General features: G+C 45.2%; 1 protein-coding gene across 1 annotated transcript in view; it reads left to right on the top strand.

The window, feature by feature from the left end:
• LOC147020999 (SH2 domain-containing adapter protein F-like) overlaps positions 1-14,590 on the top strand; it is an 18,472-nt gene extending 3,882 nt beyond the window's left edge. Inside the window, exons 2-6 of the mRNA XM_085890781.1 lie at positions 5,321-5,456; positions 7,649-7,927; positions 8,131-8,311; positions 9,809-9,928; positions 12,207-14,590. Coding sequence (XP_085746907.1) covers positions 5,321-5,456; positions 7,649-7,927; positions 8,131-8,311; positions 9,809-9,928; positions 12,207-12,393 — 903 coding nt within the window. The 3' untranslated portion in view covers positions 12,394-14,590. The remainder of the gene's footprint in view (positions 1-5,320; positions 5,457-7,648; positions 7,928-8,130; positions 8,312-9,808; positions 9,929-12,206) is intronic.
• The last annotated feature ends 5,710 nt before the right edge of the window (positions 14,591-20,300 follow it).

The raw sequence follows: 20,300 nt of genomic DNA, 5'->3' as shown, positions 1-20,300 counted from the left end.
ATTCGTAATTTGTTCAGGGTGCCGACGATAACTCGCCTACTCTTTGAGAAAGAAATCGTGGGATCTTTAACCTCCACCGATGAACGCCGACAGACGAGATTCCCGCTTAACGTCCGTCCGAGGAACGGGACACACATTGACGTATCACCTTGCTTGTGAAACCTTGTATCACCTGGATGATGGCTTATAGGTCCGATCGGGATTCAAACGTAGGTGAGGCAGCTTCGAGAGTGCGCGCACCTCGAGACCATCTTGCCAGCCCTGTGTGCTGCTCCAGCATTCCCACACGGTTGCTCGCACTTTCCTCAAGCAGCTGTCTATGGATAACCAGCATTTGACGAGTCGCAACCTCAGAAGTCTCTCCCGTTGGTAGAAATCTCAGGATGCCTCCATGTATCCATAATGTATATCTTTGGTTTCATTAAATTGCAGGACAATCCTGGACGACATCTCGCACAACATTGTTGGAATGGCCGATCACCTATATGTTTTGGTGTTTGGAGTATTGAAGGGATATTTGATTAAAAAATTGTTTTAACCTCTCACTCATATTAACTACTACTACTACTACTACTACTATTTTATGGTCCCAATTACTCCCACCTTCTTGTGTGATCGGCTGGGGAGGGTTTTTGGCCCAAATCTTTCACGAACTGGCTGACCGTGCCCGAACGTTCGACTGGAGCTGATTTGTGCTGGAATTTGTAATTCGTTCAGCAGACCATAAATAACTCTCCTATTTGTGGAACCTTTAACCTCCACCAAATAATAACGGCAGACGGGACACCCAGCTGAACGTCCAATCTCTCAAACGGCACACTTTGTGATGCAGCGCCTGCCAAAGCAGTGATCCGATAGTTACGTCTGTCACCGAAGGTGGAAGGAGGTTATGTTATCACCCCTCTCTGTCTGTCTGTTTGTTTGTGTGCACGATATCTCAAAAAGTTGTGGAATAATCCGATGAAATTTTGTAGACAGGTTCGGTGCGTGACGAGGACTAACTGATAAGATTTCGGTGAAGATCCGGATCCGACTACTAGAATTTTTAAAGTGATTCTTCACCATTGAGAGATCGGGCCAAAAACAATTATCCAGCACGATATTTCAAAAAAGTTATTGGGCCCCGATATGTTCTCGTGGATGAGGCATTACGTGGCGGCGGTCTGCGCTCTACCGAGTGCCCTTCTAGTTTATAGTTGTGTTGGGAATTGAACTCATGCAATAACAACTCAAAGTATACGACCTCCGTTATCTCCTGTTAGACCCAACAAGCTGTGGTCTATCACCATCACCTTCACCGTCAGTATCATCATGAGCCTCGGATACTCTGTTCGTGTCAAACGTGCGTTGAGATCCCCCAACATATACGGGAAATCTTGCTTTGCAGCTGCAATTTGTTTTTATAATATTTCCCTTAATCAAGTTGCATGCATTCTTTCCTCCTCCTTGTTTTTTTATTTTATGTTTAATGTCCTCCAATGTTCATTGTAAGCTATGTGTTAATTACTACTTTTGTGTAAACGAAGGTGTGTGAGGGTAAATTGATAGCATGACACTTTGGAAAAGGACGAGGAGGAGTGGGGGGGGGGTACTAAATATAGAAAGGGTCATGTAGAGAAACGAGGGAAAGGTTTGGAGCAGTCGGAAGTAAAGTGAGTAAGAGGTATGTACGAGACGTCAACATTTCTAACATTTTTACACAAGTAATAAATAGCCACATGATATGTCACTGTTAAAGTTTAACTTGGACAACAAGTACATTTGGTGTCTTGGTTAATTTTGTCCCTGAATTGCTGTCACGAGGGTTATAATCGTATTTCGCCCGAAGTGTTTTTCCTCCTCCGGTATCCTAACCATACATGATGTGTGAAACTGTATATACAAACTAGAGAGTTAATGGACAACCTTACCGCATGCTGTCTTCAGAAACGAGAAAAAAAAATCTGCAAATTTACCGCAGTTGATGCGTCGCCTCGTACACCACCTTATCGGACGTGTTACATTGGTTGTTTGTGTCCTTTACGACGTCCTTGAAAGCAGTAAGTGTCCTGTTTGGAATGATTTTCAATTTTGTTTGACTGTCAGGCAGGCAGACAGAGTAAAAGGTGATCTCTCTCTCTCTCCTCTCTGCGGATGTGCGATCGGGACAAATTCAGAGCCAAAAGTACTGATAAACCACAGGTTCGTTTTCCGATTCATGCTCGAAATCAAGTTGTTCCTCCATCTGAAGCTGACGTCGTCGGCAGACAGCTATATATGAACAAATTGACTGACCCTGCTCTTCGCTCCGTGCTGTAAATATTCAGAAGGCAAGGCAAGCATGTGTGTAAAATGAGTGGGAGGTGGGTTGGTCCGCATACTTCGTGTTGAGATATATTGAGTTTGCTTGATGCGATGGCTGTTTATCATGGTACTGCAGCTCGGCATCTTTGACCTTTATCCGTCCTTGTGCGAGCTATTTCTCTTTATTGGTTTTACAATGCATATTTTGGTTTTCGTTAAGTGCTCATTTGGTGATTATTGTTTGCATCCAGCCCTCTGTGGTTTCTATGAGTTCGCAGGAAACGGTGTATTGGCACGGGTCGAGCGAGGCAGTGCGCGTTCCGCCACGCCCCGACACAAAACAAATGCCTCGGAATGCTGCATTGTGTTCCAAGCATCATGGCTTTCGGGTTCTGGGTCCACATTCTGCTTGAAATAGCCTTTTGAGGAGGAGGAGGCGGTGTTAACCATATTCTATGTATCCTCGACAGCATCACAATACAAAGGCAGATGACTTGAAACACATTTCTTCAAGCTGCTGCATAAAATGGCAATTTTTAGCCATTGTTTCTCACAAGCTTCCAAACGATGGTCTTTTGAAAATCATTTCAAAATTAAAAAAAACAAAACATTTTTCACGTCTTGGGAAGGTTACACGTGCTTGACATCCCATAATAAGGAAGCAATGGGAATCTGCAATCGCCGCTGACATCATCGTTACGTCTATTCAGTGGTCGTATCGCTGATCGCCAGTTTGATGTCCGCCCCGGCCACTTGATTCCAGACATGCTGCTGGTACTCTCGCATCAGTCGACGTAGGCCCTAAGTCAGAAACACGAGGCCAGTCGACACAGTTTGGCACAAGATTTGGTTCGGCAAGCTCACTTCCTGTGACATTCAAGGCTGTCTTCATGCCGGCCAGGTCAACTTTCTCCATGCATGCAGAAACGTCCTAAGGTTCTTGACGACCCTTTATGAACTATTCTGCCTTTTGGAGGCTGGTGTGCCACGAGTCGGCATCATGGACCCCATTCTCTTTCCATTTCCTTTTTAAAATTGCCTTTACCACTTTTTAATTATTTATTTATTTATTTTATTGCAGGTGACTATATTCTTTCAAATGGTTTCCCCACCCTCGTGACACGATGGCAATGTCTGCATCCCTCGGAGGAGACCTAAAAATAAATAAAGGGCAAACATTGGTTCAATACATTGAACGCATCCTTGAAGTCAATTCAAGTGCCACATCCTCACAATTTGTTTCTGCAAGAACAACGTCTAGACAAATCTACCTGTTTGCTTCAATGATAAACCTTTTGGGAAAATATGAGTCCCTTGTACTCTGGGGTCACACCGCAAACCATGACCTCTTTTGGGCAGATCTCATGTCCATTATAATTGCTCAAGCCAGGTGCAGACTGGGCATTCTGTACCAGATAAAGCCCTTCCTTGCTTAAGCCTGGCATAAAAAGCATTTATTACCAAAGCGAAGAGCGGGGTTAAGCAATTGGTTCACTACTGTCTCTACAAACGACAGTTCATGAGCGAGGAACAACTTGATTTCAATCGAATGTTATCTTTTGAACACAAATCGGAACATGAATGAGATTTATTTATTTATTCATTTTTTTTACTCTGCCTGTCTGGCAGTCAAACAAAATTTTAAATAATTTCAAACAGTAAACTTACTGTTTTATATGACGTCATAAAGGACACAAACAACAGGCACGAATAACTAATGTAACGTGTTCGATCGGGTGGTGGAAAAGGCACTGCAGCAAAGACGATAAACTTCCGAAATTTTTTTTTTTCTTCACCAACCTTCTTTCAAGTCTTTATTAGAACCTCGACAACTTTCACCAGAGAGGACGAGAGGTTTGCTCTCCGTCTGTCCGTCCGTCCGTCCGTCCGACCGATCAAATTTTCCGCTTGCAGATTCCGCCCATGTCCTTGTTTTTCAAGATTGCGTGGCGTAAGGTGTTCTCTGCGCTCTCTTGTTTGAAATATAATACGAACAGAATATTATTTTGCCTTGTTGGTCACTGCACCTGCATAAACCTCCGAGAGCTCACTCCTCGAAGGGATGGACGCCAACACAAAAATCTAGGCTCATCTCGGCGCGAAACAAAAGAGGGCGGCAGATTCGTGCTTCGATCCCCAGAACGACCTTCAAACTATTCACTTGTTGGTGGTCTTTCCATTTTCTGTTGTCTGTCATCCAGTCTTGCTCCCCTTCCTGTTTCATCAGTCCACCCCTCCGTAACTCTCCCAGGGAGGATGCGTTCATTTCGTAACCCATTCCTTGTCAACCTTCCAAAGTCCAGGCTTCTTGCTGCCTTGCTTTTTTTTTTTTAAGTTTCTCTTTTCCCCTTTGTCAAATTGCCTTCCTGTAAATGTCGCATAATTTTCCTGTTCCACCGGTTCAAGGTTGCATCTCGCTGCCACTTTTTTGTTACTCATTCCCATTGATGATATTTTTTTTTGTGTTTTGTTTCACTCCAGCACATTAACTGCCTCTTCTTGCAGGTCATCTTTGTCTGTGCACTCATTTCCTTCTGCGCCAGTCTATTGTTTATGGGTGACCAAGAGGGATGCAATTGGCTCCATAGGTTGATTTTATTCATTTATATATTAAATCTACATCGAACTGGGAGCGTGGCACTGCCGATCGGTTTTTAATCTCCATGTACAATCTTTGAAGCTTGCAAACGTTTTCTCATTTCTGTCTTTATTTGTCGAAAATATCCCGAGTGTTGCACAAACGTTCTCTAAAGGCTTCCAGTTGTCCAGCTACAGCAGGATTGTGTGACGTCATCGGATGTTGTGTTTTGGTTTAATACGAGACAATGGCCCTCAGATTGTCTCCCTCGGTTAAAATGAAACGTTTTAAAAGTGTAACCCAACTCCCAATAAACTGCAAAAACATAAGTTTTTGGTGATGTTTGGCCTTTTTTGTGAAGTTTATTTGGGTTTTCTGAGGCTCAGGACCTGAACTTCTGCTTGGTAACAATGGCTCGGTCGAATGCTTACCTTGTCACTTGCTGCTGTCATTCCACAGGTATCCATTGTGGATGACTACGCAGATCCGTATGACGCACCGATGGTCCGTCAAGGCTCTCGTCATACCCAGCCCCAGCAGCAGCATCGCAATGATGGCTATATGGAGCCATATGAGGCTCAGCGCATGATGGCAGGTAGCACATGGTTTATTCTATTAGGTTTCCAAGCGGACAGGATTATTATTCGAGTTCCACCGACTTGTGCAACGACTTTTGAAAAAGACTGCTCGAGCTGGCTACGGCAGTCTGTGCATGTTTATAACACACCCTTGGAAATTGATCCTTAAACGGATCTTATTTCTTGAATTTTATCTCGTATTGGTGGCCACGTTGGCGATCATGTACGTAACCTGGGTTATGGGTGATCAACCATCATTGTGGCGACCCCTTGTAAAAATAGAACCACGCGTCCTGAAGCTCACCCGGACCAGGAGCAACAATCACTCAACCCCCCCCCCCCCCGTAGACCCCCTCAGATCCTGATTTTTTTTAAATCTAATTTATTTTTAGCAGCATCTCGCGTAGTGAACGCTGCTCTAAGAGAGCTTGGCGTTGTTCTTCTTGTTCTTCTTGTTCTTGTTCTTGTTCTTCTTGTGAAGACAAAACCTTTATATTAGGACTCGACTCCTTTATATACACGATCCGGATCTCCTTAAATACTAAGCACTTGTACACATCCTCGCATTGAGGGTGCCTTTTGAGAGCGTCTATCATGAACTTTTAAATATATTCGGACATTTGCTTTAAAGTTTCGAAAAGTTCACGTTACTATTGAAAGATTATTCCATTTAATATATCGTAATTTCGTAAATACATTATTTATTTCGTGAATACGCGATATTTCGTAATTACGTAAATACACTATGACGGGTCTCGCTATTGGCTTAATCAAGGCACGTGACAAAATATCGGAAGTTGTTATTGTTGTTGTTTTTTTTTTGTTTTTTTTTAGCCGACAAAACCTTGAGGACGCTGATGCGCTCAATACACCTTCGTTAAGGATCGGGTATGAAGTTTGTGGCCAAATTTCATCAAAATCATGTGTTTGGTTCAAGCGATCATGACTGACTCACTCACCCACCTACGGACACTGCTCGATCGCATAAGCTCACTGGCCTAAAGTCCAGGTGAGCTAAAAATGGGAAAAGCCAACACAAGAAGAATAAGAAGAAGAGTGATGGTAATATTGGATTTTGCCCCAAATATCAAACTATCTTTTCCAGGAATACTAAACCGATCGCCATGAACTTAATTCGACAGCTTAAGCACCCTAACTCTGACATAAAATGATCCTGAAAGTTTGACTCTCACCAAATTGGGATAACATTTATTGGATTGACAGGTAGGTTTTACTGTGATTTGTGGATTGATGATGATGGACGTTTTATATATCAAGATTCCATGAATATCTCATGGATGTCCCTTGGGTAACATAGCCTCAAAAAATTGACCTTTATCAAAGTGGATAACATCACCGAATGGCCCTCTGTCCGAGTTCTGCTGCAATGTAATGTATGGATTGTCAAGGGATGCTTTATACGTGTTGTTTTTTTTTTCCTGCTGACGATGGATTTGGGCTCTGCGTTCCCAGAAAACGTACGAATGGGGCTCCGTGTGGACGGCAGGTTCGGAATGCTTGGAAGCCGACAGCGCTGCTGGCCGTTCAATATATTTTATTTCAAAAATTTTTTTTGAATTCCACCACCCTGCAACTTGTCTGATACGATGTAACAGTTGCCGGAAACGATAAATGAAGCAATAAACCGATGATTCATGTCTGACACGACGAATCCTCAGTTTATAGCTTCCTGTGAAAAGCAAAGGACCAAAATCAAATTTAAACACCACATTCATAAGTGTGGATTAATGATAATTGGGTGACGGCTTTCGTAAGGAAAAATTCCCCGTCCCTGTGACATGCCTGTAATCGGAGGTCACTAAGTTTCATGAAAGGCTCTTCTATCCTCTGGAGAGGATGAGACCTCTGGTGGAAGTTTTCAACTCGAAAAGTAAGCTCTTCGGATCAATTTCCCCCTTTATGTTACCCAATCCTCGATTTATATTGGTGAATGAAAAAAACAAAAAAACAATTACAAACAGTTTGGAAAAGCCAAAATAAATTTAGTTTTTTTTTTTGCCCCCCCCCACCCCCCGACTTCAAAATGACAAAGGTCAAAGCTTGATGCCATGGAAGTTTTCTGAATATTAATATTTACTAACAGGTTGTTCCTTCATTTTTTGGTGTTTGTGTGTTTAAATTTTTTTTTTTTTTTAATTCTCCTAATTTAGCGGGTCAATTCCCCTGCCTTCAATTCTCATGTACACAGAGATCAGGAAGCAGTCATCGATGGAGCGAGCGCAACCCTCTGCTCCATTGTACGACAACCCTTATGAGCCATTGCGACAGAACGGAGTGTTCCCTCAGCGGATGGAAGAGGTGGCCGTTCAGGCACACGACAGTTCCAGTGATGCAGCAGCCCGCGTGGCCCACAGCCACACGGCGCAGACTTCTCGGGAGAGTCACCTGCCACAGGACGACGAGAGGCCGCCGGATGAGTACGAGGAACCCTGGGAGTGGAAACGTGCCCCTTTCTCGAAGGCTTTAGGTTTGCCTCGTAAATTTGTTTTTTTTTCTCAAACTTGTAATATTGGGTGTGTTGTTCACGTTTCTATTTCATTTCATCGTTATTGATTTTAATTTTTCCAGCTCAGGATCATTTTCTGATGATGCATTGGATAGATTGTGCATGAAAAATTCTGATGTCTTGGCCATTTGTTGAACAATCTTTTCATTCGTTTGCCATCGCAGTCCAGCTAGAATCTGGCCCTGACCGTGCCGTCCGTTCTGCCGGAGACGATGATCGCCGCCTGTGTCGACCGTGCCACCTCGGGCCTCAGTTGGGCCTCAAAGGTCCACCCGGCATCAACACTGAACACTTCACACCCATCGGAGAGAAAATAGATCCCAACCTACCGCTTGAAAGTCAAGTGTTAGTTTGTTTTCTGAACCTCTTGACTTTTTGTCGAACATGCATTGTCATGAGTTGCAAGGTATTTGTATCTGGGGTGAATGGTTGGACTTTTAACATGGCAGGCGCATTCACCTGTTTTAAATGTGTCGCCCTTTTTGGCATTCCCGTCCAAGCACCTGGCTCATGAGGCTGCAATCTCAGGCCCCGTGAACTATCTGTATATTAAAACTGAAGGACTAATTTCGTGCTCCTCCGAGCGGTCGCGTCTTGTTTTTCTCGGGACTGTGACCTGCACTGAAAGAAACTTCGTACCTGGAAGAGTGCATCGCACATCGTGGCAATAGTCAACTTTCAAATATGAAGCGGAATAAACACTTTTCGTTTTACATTCGTTTACATGGCGACGTGTGACGTCACCGCTGAGAGGCGTAAGGATGTCATGACATCATCGGTCATTCGGTGACGTCACTACGTCTGCCGTCGACAGACTGTCACCGCTGAGAGGTGTAATTCCACTCCTCCAAAATAGCGTCTGCAATGTAAAACCCTCTTCTGCACATGCTGACTACTTCAGAATGTGAATTTGACACCAAAAATGTAACAAGAAACATTGTATCTTCTATCTATATATTAATACTGAAGGACCGATTTTGTGCTCCTCCTCGCGGTCGCGTCACGTTTTTCTCGGTACTGTGATCTGGACTGAAAGAAACTTCGTACCTGTAAGAGTGCATCGCACATAGTGGCAATAGTCAACCTTCAACTCTGAAGCAGAATAAACACTTTTCGTTGAGACAGGGGCGAGGAGTTAAGAGGCGGGGGCGGGGGATGAAGAAACGGGGGCAGGGGATGAAGAGACGGGCAGGGAGTGAGGAGGGGGGGGCGGGGGATGAAGAGACAGTGGCAGGGAGTGAGGAGGGGGGGGCAGGGGATGAAGAGACAGGGGCAGGGAGTGAGGAGGGGGGGGGGGCAAGGTAAGCAAATTTTTGGGCGAGGGTAAGCAAATTGAAAGCGGGAGACGGGGGAAATGGGGCAGGGGATGAGTGGGCGGGGGCTGGGGTGAATTAGGCGTGGTTGAGTGTGAGGGGGTGGACAGGGGGGCGGGGGAAAGTGGGGCGGGGAATCAAGAGACGGGGGCGGCGAGTGAAGAGGCGGGGGCGGGGCTGGGGTAATTAAATTTTTGGGTGGGGGTAAGCAAATTGAAGGTGGGGGGGGGATGGGGCAGGGCGGAGGATGAGTAGGCGGGGGTAAGCACGCCCTGTCCAGTCCATGTCCCTCGAGTGTGGGTGAGCTGGTGAGGGTGGTTGAATGAACGGAATCCGTCTGCGACGGGGTTTCGGCTCGTCTTGATTTGTTGATCATGTACTCATTTATTTGCGATTCACGTAAAAGTACAATGAACGATGCCTCCCAATGTCCCTCTCCGATTATTATGTGATGCAGGTACAAGCTCCTCCTTGAGTGCGAGACACTTTGACTCCGTTGAAGGTTTGCTTGTTTGAATTTGATTTCCAGGTGGTATCATGGTGCGATTAGCCGCGCCGATGCTGAAAACTTGCTCCGGCTCTGCAAAGAATCGAGCTACCTCGTACGAAACAGCGAGACGAGCAAAAATGAGTATTCGCTCTCTCTCAAGTAAGTGGTTGCGTCAGCAGAGCGTCAGTGGCACATTGCATCAAATTGATCCAGTGTTTTTTTTTTTATTGCAATCACAAACGGTTGGAACTTTCATTGGATGCTTTGTTTAATTTTTCCCAATTGCACAGCTGTTGGGCCATCATTATTTTCCTGTTCTTGTGTGTCTTCTTTTGTATGCAACACATGGCTGAGGGTGGTATCATTTGTTGGAGGGTGTAGCTGTGCGTCTGATGCAGTGCCCTCTGTAGGTTGGAGTTGGAATTTGTTCATGGTGCTGGCTACTGCTTGCCTGCTCTTCATGAAGGATCGATAACGTCGACCAACTAATGCCGGCAGACGAGACACCGGTTTAACGTCCATCCGAGAGACGGCACCACGCATTGATAAATCACCCTGCCTGCGAAACTCCAGGACGGCAGTTTATAGCTTGGCTGAGATTTCCCTGACAAGACGGCTCAAAGTCGATCGTGCATCCTTATAGGCCAGTGGTTTTGAAGCAGGGGTCCGTGGGGCCCCCAGGGTGGCACGCGATGCCTCGTTAGGACGTAAATGAAACGCATTTGGATTTGAGGCAGCGAAAGGGAAGCGGTTTGTACACGTAGTGTGGTTTAGTATATAAATGACCGAGTCACCAATGGCGCCTCACGTTCTAACCACGAGGTACGCTCACCAATAAAGGTTCACAACCACTGCTCTAAGCCATCCTGCCAGCCCACATCCTTTGCCAATGACGTGTACTTCTGTGGGTCGTGCTGTTTGAAGTGCCTTTGGCTTCCGCCCAGAGCACGCGATACCACCTCGTGTGTGTGTGTCTGTGTGCTCTTTGCCAATCGAAGTAACTGCATTATTCATCCTTGGTTTTTTTTCCCCCAAGACAATGCTCGACGTGAATTTTTGCAAAATATCCCTCTGGGCTCTCACCCGTGTCGGTAAATGAAATTGAGTTTCATTGATGACGTTGCACCTGTTTCAGCATTTGTGACCTTCATCTCCAATCGGCCAGGTTTAAGGTTGCCTTCCGATAAATTGACTATCTCTTCTTTTAATTCGAGATGATAATCCTCAGCCGGAGCCTCTTATGCATGCTCTTTGGTTGACTTACTCCATAACTGTCTCTGTGGGGTTATTTTTGTTTTTTAAATCTCCGGCTGTTAAAAACGAAAAATCTCTGTTATCCTGATGTTTGGGTCGCTGATGTTGATTCTTCTTTGATGCTTGAAGGAACATGATGAATTCTTTTTGGTGCTGTGCCCACAAGCACTCGACTGAGTGGTTAATATGATCTTGACAGGTGAAGGGAATGGTCTTAACTGAGCTTGTTGTACCCCTTGGTAACGGCGCCTTGACAGCTTGGAGTAAAATGCCACAAGGAGCCAAGAGTGAGCTTGGATCGCACGGATTTTTCTGTTGTCACGGCAACAAGCCGTTTGTCTTTTGGCTTTGAGCCACTGACCCTCTCGGTGGCAGAGTGGGTGAAGTTATTTTGCATTACTCTCGCGGGTGTGAGTTTCATTCTCACGGTTACACATGATGGAAATTTCTGCACCCTGCGACCGAGGAACGGTTCTGAGCCACGAGAAATGTTCACAACTTGTCGTGATCTTGTCCAGTGTGTGGGCTGAACCACCATCACCTGGGTTTTGATGTTGAAGTTTTGTTCAACTACACACTGGCTAAGTGCTCGTTCTGAAAGGGTTGGTTAAAGTTTTGAAGTTGAAGCACGTTTATTGCTTTTTAAGGGCGGGCAAAATAGCTTGGAGGCATGCGCACTCGCCTTTGAGCTGCCACGCCTGGGTTCGAATCCCTACCCAGCTATAAACTTTCATCCTAGTGTTTCGCAGGCTGGGTGTTTCATCAACATATGTGCCATCCCTTGGAAGGGCGTCATGCTGTAGGATGCGTCTGCCAGCACTGATCGTTGGTGGACGTTGAACATCCCACGACGTCTTTCTTGAAGAGTGGACTAGTTATCGCCAGCACCCTCACCAAATTACAAATTCCTACCACCGACCGAGTGATGCGAAGACCATGGCAAATCACCCAGCATCATCCTTGCCAATGTTCTTATGTGATCGTCAAATTCTTATTGATAAAGTCCGTTATCTTTACACCGACGCAAACTGACAGATCTTCATAGCGACTACCAGTAGTAGTCATTCAAGATTGCTATCCCACTTAATTGAAACTCAGAGGCAGTTTCATTTTACAAAGAACAACGAGGTGAACTGTGCATAATGATGCGTTTGTTTTTTGTCTTTTGCCTCACCTCCTCCAGGAGCAGTCAAGGATTCATGCACATGAAACTGACACGTTCGAAGGATGGCTTGTACGTCCTTGGTCAAAACAGTCCTCCATTTTCTGCCATCCCGGAGGTGATCCACCACTATACGAGTCGCAAGCTGCCCATCAAGGGTGCGGAGCACCTCTCTCTACTATACCCTGTACCGGTGCGGACACTCTGAGTTCAGTGTAACCCAACAGGGTGATTATTCGAGTTCAGTGCCGCGGTTCGAGTCGATCCCAAGTCATTTTGTTTTTACCCCTCACCTATTCCGAGGAACTTGGACCTGCCATCGGCTAAGGTCTTGAATCCAATAAGCACCGTGTTTGTCGGTTCGGTTGAGCGAAGGTGCACTACTGACGACGCAGAACCACGGATGGACGTTGATTTGCACACGCATGTGCAAATCAGTTACTTCAAGTGTCGCTTTGTTCAGCAGGTCTTGGCACCACGGCCAACGTGAAGCCATCTTCTTGTCCCAAGCGGTTTGGGGAATCGACTCATTTCACGGTTCGCCCTCTCACTTGTTTGACTTCGCATGCACAAGTCGAAGCGCCTTTTGGGCTCAGGCATTCCATTCCACTTTACGCCGATCTCTTATTTTTCTCTTGGAGAGGAGTGTTGTGTCGAGTGTTGCCAAAGTTATTTCCCTTTGTTGTTTTATTTTATTGTTATTATTATTATTTGGTGGGTGTTGCGTTTGAGGACGAATCGGTACATTGCGATGGAAGAATCATCTCCTTGCAGGTGTAGTTCGATACTCTTGCCACACGTTCTTGTTTTCCATGTTAAATTGGGAGACGCCAAAGGAAAACGCTTCCATCACTCCCACCTAGTTCAAAATATTTAATGAAATGAAGTTTTTGTTACATGCCGCGATGCTTCCGCAACAAAGGATGGCCAATCGTTTTTTTATTTTTTATTTCATCATTTCCTCTTTTAAATCTTTGTCCTTCCAGCTTGCGAGGTAAGATATGGATGGCGTCCTGGACCTTCCGAACCCTCAACGTTTTATTCGCACTGATTTTGAACTTCATCATGAAATCGTTTTTTTTTTTTGTCGACCCTTTACCTCTTAGACTCGTTTATTTTAGTGCCGTGTTGTCCAAACCAAACACCAAAATCGTTTTCAGTTCCAAATAATTTCACTTTCTTTGAACTTTCCTACAAATTGTGCAAAATGGTTTTTCTCCTCTTCATTTTCAGTCTTTTCTTTTGATATATTTATATTTTTTCTTGAGTGTGTTGTTCAATGTGATTCAGATCAAAGTTTCCCTCTTTCTCCCTCTTTCTCATTCTTTTTATTTCTCTTTCTCTCTCTCTTTCTCCCTCTTTCTCATTCTTTTTATTTCTCTTTCTCTTTCTCTTTCTCTTTCTCTCTCCTATATCTCTCTTCTATATCTCTCTCCTATATCTCTCTCTCTCTCTCTCTCTCTCTCTCTCTCTCTCTCTCTCTCTCTCTCTCTCTCTCTCTCTCTCTCTCTCTCTCTCTCTCTCTCTCTCTCTCTCTCTCTCTCTCTCTCTCTCTCTCTCTCTCTCTCTCTCTCTCTCTCTCTCTCTCTCTCTCTCTCTCTCTCTCTCTCTCTCTCTCTCTCTCTCTCTCTCTCTCTCCTACCTCTCTCTCTCCAATCCCAGCAGGTTTTTATCGTATTTCCACCAAAGTGACGTTGAGACTTCACGTTGGTGCTCATAACCTGTAAATCGTGCAATTTGGTATTATCTTAATATTGCGCCGGAGCGGAGTGTTTCTGCGTTCCCGTTTGCCTCCATGAGCCCAAGTGGCGTCCAGTGTGTGGAAGCAACTGATGGAAAAGATTTTTTTTTTTTTAAATCAAAAAGGGAAGTGTGTGTTTTACGACACCAATCTTGTCTGTTGGACTTGTTCATTTTGAGATGCCGTGGAACAGGGTCTTGCTGTGCATGTCGTGACATGTTTTGACCAAACTATTTTTGCTTATTCCCAAATCGTGAAACAGCCTCGATCTGAAACGTCCAGCGAAAATCGTCCATCTCCTGCTGCGTCGGTCCGTCGTGACGAAAGCACACCTCATCCATTTTCGGTTAAAACCTTTCACAAATGCCCGTTGTCATTTTGTATGTAGCTTTTTATCAAGAAAATTTCAAAACTTGATATTGTCAATGAAATGATCTATTAACCGCTGTGGCTATTTCATAGTTTAGCTACGTGAAACAATCTGTGGGTTTGGAAGGTGGGGGAGGCAGGGTAGAGAAATATGGCAGATGTATATCCACGTGTTTTTGTATTTGCACTCTGTACAGTAAGTTAAACGTTTTCAGGGGTTAATGCTTGCCAATAACCTTAATTCTGGCAAGAACCATAGATCTGTAATTGTAATAATAAAGCAATACAAACGGTTTGACGGTTTGTATTTGTTTATTAATTTGCGATTTCGTGAAAACCGAACACTTTGAGATCGTCCGACATGTACGGTGCCGCATAGCACGGCTCTTGGAATCCTGATTCATTGTGTGATATTCTCAAGGGTAGAAAGGAGTGGCTGAACATGGACTCCGGTGCCTGACTTTCTCATGCCTCATCGGCTGGGGCGTTGGCACTGCATTGTAATGGCTTGCATTCCTGTGATGGGAACGCAAGTTTGGAGTGAAAGTTTTCAAGTTTACAGTTATTTGGTGGTTTCGTCGGATTATGTTAACGGAAATACTAATGGCATAACTCACTAATGAGTGCTTAAAAGCGAGATGGTATTAATCTAAACATTCGGTCTTGATTTGCAAATCTTTTGTAAATCCACTTTTCTCCTTCATATTCTCAGATTGATGTTCCGCAAGTGTAGATGCAAGCTTCTTTTAAGCTTCAGTGCACAAAGGGCAAACTAAAGTGTCATGAGAAAATGAGTTATTGCTGAAGTTGAGTAAAACAATTTCCAAATCAAAGTTTTCATCTGTAATGAAAGTAAAATCACCACCAATAAGGCGGCATCCTGTTCAAACTATAAAAGCAACTCAGGTCATAGTCAGGAAGCCCAATGCAGAATAGTGTACGACCCTGCTGATTCCGTGTTAGAATAGTGCAACAGGTGTAAATTGACTGTCCAGACACACAGAAACGTGAATCAACTTGTTGCCAACTCTGGATATGGATAGTATGGCCGCCATGACAGTTTACAAAATGGTCGCCATTAAATACACTTTTCGTCATATTTCAGCCGCAAATTGACATGAAATTACAAAATTAGGGTCGATTTCCATGTTTTTGAGCATGCCTGAGCTGATGGGAGTACAGAAAAAAACATTGCTCCATCCATTTTCCAAAAATAATATGACTTGTTTTTCACTATATTATTTTTAAAGAAATGTTCAGGCTCGAATTAGAATGTCTGATTATACAAACCACAATCAATGAATTTTATAACTTTGCTATAAAATGAACCTAAACTACATAACTGTGTGTTTTTCTGTTACCCAGGACTAACTGAAAAATGAAAGCCGCAAGATTTCTCACAGGGGGTTCAAGGGATCGAGAAGAAGAAGAGCATGTAGACTGGAATAAATGCTTTATTTGCCAGGACAGTTCAAAAACTAGCAAGTCAACGCCACTTTGAAAGACTACAATCGTTGGTGTGAAAACTGTAGCTGAATGTTGCAAAGAAAGAGAGAAATATGTTGACTCATTCTCAAGAATCAGAAAATATTCTGTACCGGAGCACGTCGAAAAGATTCAATGGCACAAATTCTGCTATAGTGACTTTACTCACGCACAAAAAATAGACAGACTGAAGTCAAGGATTCAGCCACAATCTGTGACTTACGCAGAAGAGATACTCACAACATCAGGTTCCTCAGAGAAATACCATGTCCCAAAGTCACTAAGATCCGCGCACAGCGCTATGGATTGGTCAAAATGCGCTTTCTGCCAGACTGACATTCCTAGAAAAGCTGGTGTCCTGACAAATGTTGAATTTGATCACACATCATCCAGGATGCTTAGTTTGGCCCAATTTGACCCCACCATGCGTCACAGGTTTGCAGGTGTTTCAGACTTGATGGCAGCTGAAGGTAAATATCACCTCAAGTGTTATGTTTCTTTTCGCAGAAAGTATAAAAAGGAGAGTGGAGAGAAAAACCAGTCTCCTGAAAGCATCTGTTTCAGAAATGTGATGAACCAGCTTGAGAAAGAGCTGCAGAAGGGACATGTGTTTACCCTGAAAAACATCTGGGAACACTACAGCATGCTGTTATTGAATGATTTTGGAATTGAGGCTGGAGCCTACAAAAGCTACAATTTCAAGCAGAAAGTGGAGGTTCACTTTGGTAGTGACAAGGTGACATTCGTGCAGCCATTGGATGTCACAAAACCCCTCATAGTTGCGTCCTCAACTGTGACAAAGTTTGCCATGAGAACCGCCGTGAATGATTTATCTGAAGAAGGTGAAAGTTCTGAAGAAGATGAATTGGCCCAGTGCAGTCTGCCTCATCATGAGAACGAAATCCTTAGCTGGATCTTCAGAGTGGGCATAAAAATTTACAGTGACGTAAAACACTCTCCAGGGCATAGCATTATCGGTGGACTGAACACAGAAAATGCAGAGCGAATTGTACCTGAAACCCTGTACATGCTTGTAAAGCTTCTTTGTGGTGGTGACAGCACTGACAAGATGGACAATGAAGAAGCGGATGAGACAGATACCAAGAACAAAGTTCTGAGCATCTGCCAAGACATTATTCATGTGGCTTCAGGACACTGATGTCCTCATTCTCCTTGTTACCTATCAGCCGCATCTCAGTCCCTTTCTCTGGATGAATGCAGGGACACCCAAAAAGCAACACTACATTCCCATTGACTCCATCAATATCCCAGATTCGCAGAGGGAGTCACTTCTGGCATTTCATGCAGTGACAGGTTCAGACAGCACAAGCCAGTTTGCTGGAATTGCGAAGCGCTCTGCATGGGCTGTCTTTCAAAACAACTCCCACCTGTTGAATAACCTAGGCAAAGAGGAAATTCCTGATGAGAGTGTGATTGCAGATGCTGAGTCATTTGTCTGCAGGCTTTATGACCCTCATGGCCAAGATAACTCAATTCAGCGAGTAAGATGTGATCTGTTTCTCAGTCTGACCAAAGCTATTGAGAATCTGCCTCCAACTCGCGATGCTCTGATTCTACACATCAAGCGAGCGCACTACCAGACTTTTGTGTGGAGAAGAGCCTTGGAATCTGAACCACATCTACCTGCACCTGAGAACTGTGGGTGGGAACAGGTCGTCAAAGATGGCAACGAGACATTTCAGCCGCGACTCATGACTGCACAGCCTATTACTGCTTACTGTGTAGAACTGACGACATGCAAATGCCGTGGGTCATGCTCAACTCGACGGTGCAAATGTACACGGAATGGACTGCCTTGCACGAAAGCATGTGGATGCAAAGCCCTTTGTAGGAACCCGTTCAGTGTACAAGCCGATCAATAGCTCTGAAAATTGTACTTGGGTGTTCTCACAACACTTTTCTCTTCTGCAAAGCAACGTAATTTTGTGTTAGAAAGAATCTGACAGCTGTTGAAATAACCTTTGACTGACTGTAAACCCATCTCCATCAATAGTGCTAAACATTTTCTTTTTCACATTTGTTGCTCGTATGTGCATTTTCAATTTCGTCTTTAAGTTGTCAATTATGTGAAAAGTTGTGATCCAGTACAAAAATAAAGCACAAAATAGTGTTCCTCGTGTCAGATTACATAGTATTTCACAATCATGACAAATTTCTGGCTAGTACAATTTGCAGTAAGAAAAAGACTAAATCTGATGGCGGCCATTTTGATTACTGTCATGGCGGCCATAATATTCAGATGCAGACTTGGCAACAAGTGGAACTAGACTTGGTCATGCCTAGACTCTTCAAAAACACCAGTTGCACCATTCTAACATGAAATCAGCAGCGAACCTATTTTCTAGGCTAGCTACAGATTTTGGCTTCTAGACTATCAGGTATGGGAGCATGTGCCAGAACAGCGCGTCGCTTCGTCCACTTTCAGCCGGTACTCCAGGGGCCTCCGTCTAGCCATCCCCCAGGCAGATGCCAGGCCCATCCCCAACTCCTTGAGATGATGGTCAACCTGCTGCGACCACGAGGCACGTGGTCGGCCCACTGGCCCTCCTCCACTCATGAGACTCCCTCGCTGAGAGCATCTGGTGAGCAGGATCAGCGTCAGGAAAACGAGCCACATGTCCATACAGCCGCAACTGACGCTCACGGACTATGCAGGTAACAAATCTCATCCGAGTCTCTCTCAGCAACCGCTCGTTGGACACAAAATCCAACCAGCGATAGCCAAGGATTCTCCGAAGAGACCTGGTACCAAAGGAATTAAGTCTCCGTCTCAGATCCTTGGTCAGAGTCCAAGTCTCGCATCCATAGAGCAGGACTGGAAGTACCAAGGACCTGAAGACTCGGACTTTCGTCCTCCCGCACAGGTACCGGCAGCGCCACACCCCATGATCCAGTGAATCCATGACTCCCCAGGCCCGACCCAGACGTCTATTGACCTCTGACTCACAGCCAGCAGAGACATGAATATCACTGCCAAGGTAAGTGAATCTCTCCACGACCTCAACATCCTCACCACAAACAGACACAGACAGGACAGCAGCATCCAAGATGTGACCGAAAGCCTGGATCTTAGTTTTGACCCAAGAAACCCGTAATCCCAACGGCTCCGACTCCTCATTCAGCACCTCGAGGGCCCCAAAAAGGATATCTAAAGTCTCCGCAAAGATGACTGCATCATCTGCAAAATCAAGGTCCGAGATCTTGACATTCCCAAATGATGCACCGCAGCTTGATCTCTCCGACATCCTCCCTAAAATCCAGTCCATACAAGTGCTGAAAAGTGTGGGGGCATTACACACCCCTGACGAACTCCAGTAACAATTGGAAATAAGTCAGAGATGGTACCACCACACTTCACAGCACTCTCAGTACCAGAGTAGAGTTCAGACATCAGATTGATCAGTTTTGGTGGCACCCCACGAAGACCAAGAATCCTCCAGAGGACATCCCGATTCACTGAATCGAACGCTTTACAGAGATCAACATAGGCTGCAAGCAGCCCCTGCCGAAACTCTCTTCTGCGTTCGGTGAGGACACGAAGTGCAAGGATACGGTCAATCGTTGACCTCTTTGGTGTAAAGCCTGACTGCTCTGGACGCTGGTGCTCAAGCAGATGGTGGCGAACCCTATCAAGAATTATCCGAGCAAAGACCTTGCCCGGCACTGAGAGCAGCGTCACCCCTCGGTAGTTTTTGCAGTCTTGGCGATCACCCTTCCCTTTCCAGAGAGGAATAACAAGGCCCCTCTTCCAATCAGTTGGGACGATGCCTGTGTTCCAGGCAGAGCACAAAACTGCATGCAACGACACGAGTGCAGCATTTCCACCAGCCTTGAGAAATTCAGCATGGATGCCACAGATCCCTGGAGCTTTGCCCCGTTTCAACTGGTTCACCGCAGCCCGTGTTTCCACAAGCGAAGGTGGACCACAGTTGATTTGAGGGTCAGCTTCAGGGATTGTAACACCCTTGACGTCCAACTCGACAGTTGGGGGATCAGCCTGGTACAACCGCTCAAAGTAACCGGCCCAGCGGGCCTTCACTTCAGACTCCTCTGTCAAGAGCCTACCACTCTCTGCTCTAGCTGCAGTGCTCCGAGGGATGGGCTTGGATGAACGCAATGCGCGAATTCCCCTGTAAGCGGGACGAGAATCACCTGTCCACAGGTGATGCTCTACCCCCTCACAGGTACCTCGCACATAGACCTCCTTGTCCACCCTCAGTGCACGTACAGTTTTACGCCTCAGCTCCCTGAACAGCTCAGCTCTGCCATTCAGCCTGGCCCTGCGACTCTGGTCAATGGTATCCAGTGTCCCTTGAGAGACATTCTTCTTTGCCCTGCGGTGAGTTCCAAGACATCCACCGGCAACATCAAGGACGGTGGTCTTGAAGGCACTCCACAACTCTGCAGGACCCCTCAAAGCACCCAGACTCCCCAAGTGTCCACTCAGCCTGTTCGCAAACTCCTCGGCTACTCTCTCATCCCTGAGCTTCCCAACATCC

The sequence above is a fragment of the Eptatretus burgeri genome, chromosome 8, assembly GCF_056783735.1.
Source record: "Eptatretus burgeri isolate ZD-2024b chromosome 8, Ebu_testis_v1, whole genome shotgun sequence".
In the NCBI taxonomy this organism is placed as follows: Eukaryota; Metazoa; Chordata; class Myxini; order Myxiniformes; family Myxinidae; genus Eptatretus; species Eptatretus burgeri.
The sequence above is the reverse complement of the archived record's forward strand: the minus strand, read 5'-3'. Positions and strand labels throughout refer to the sequence as shown.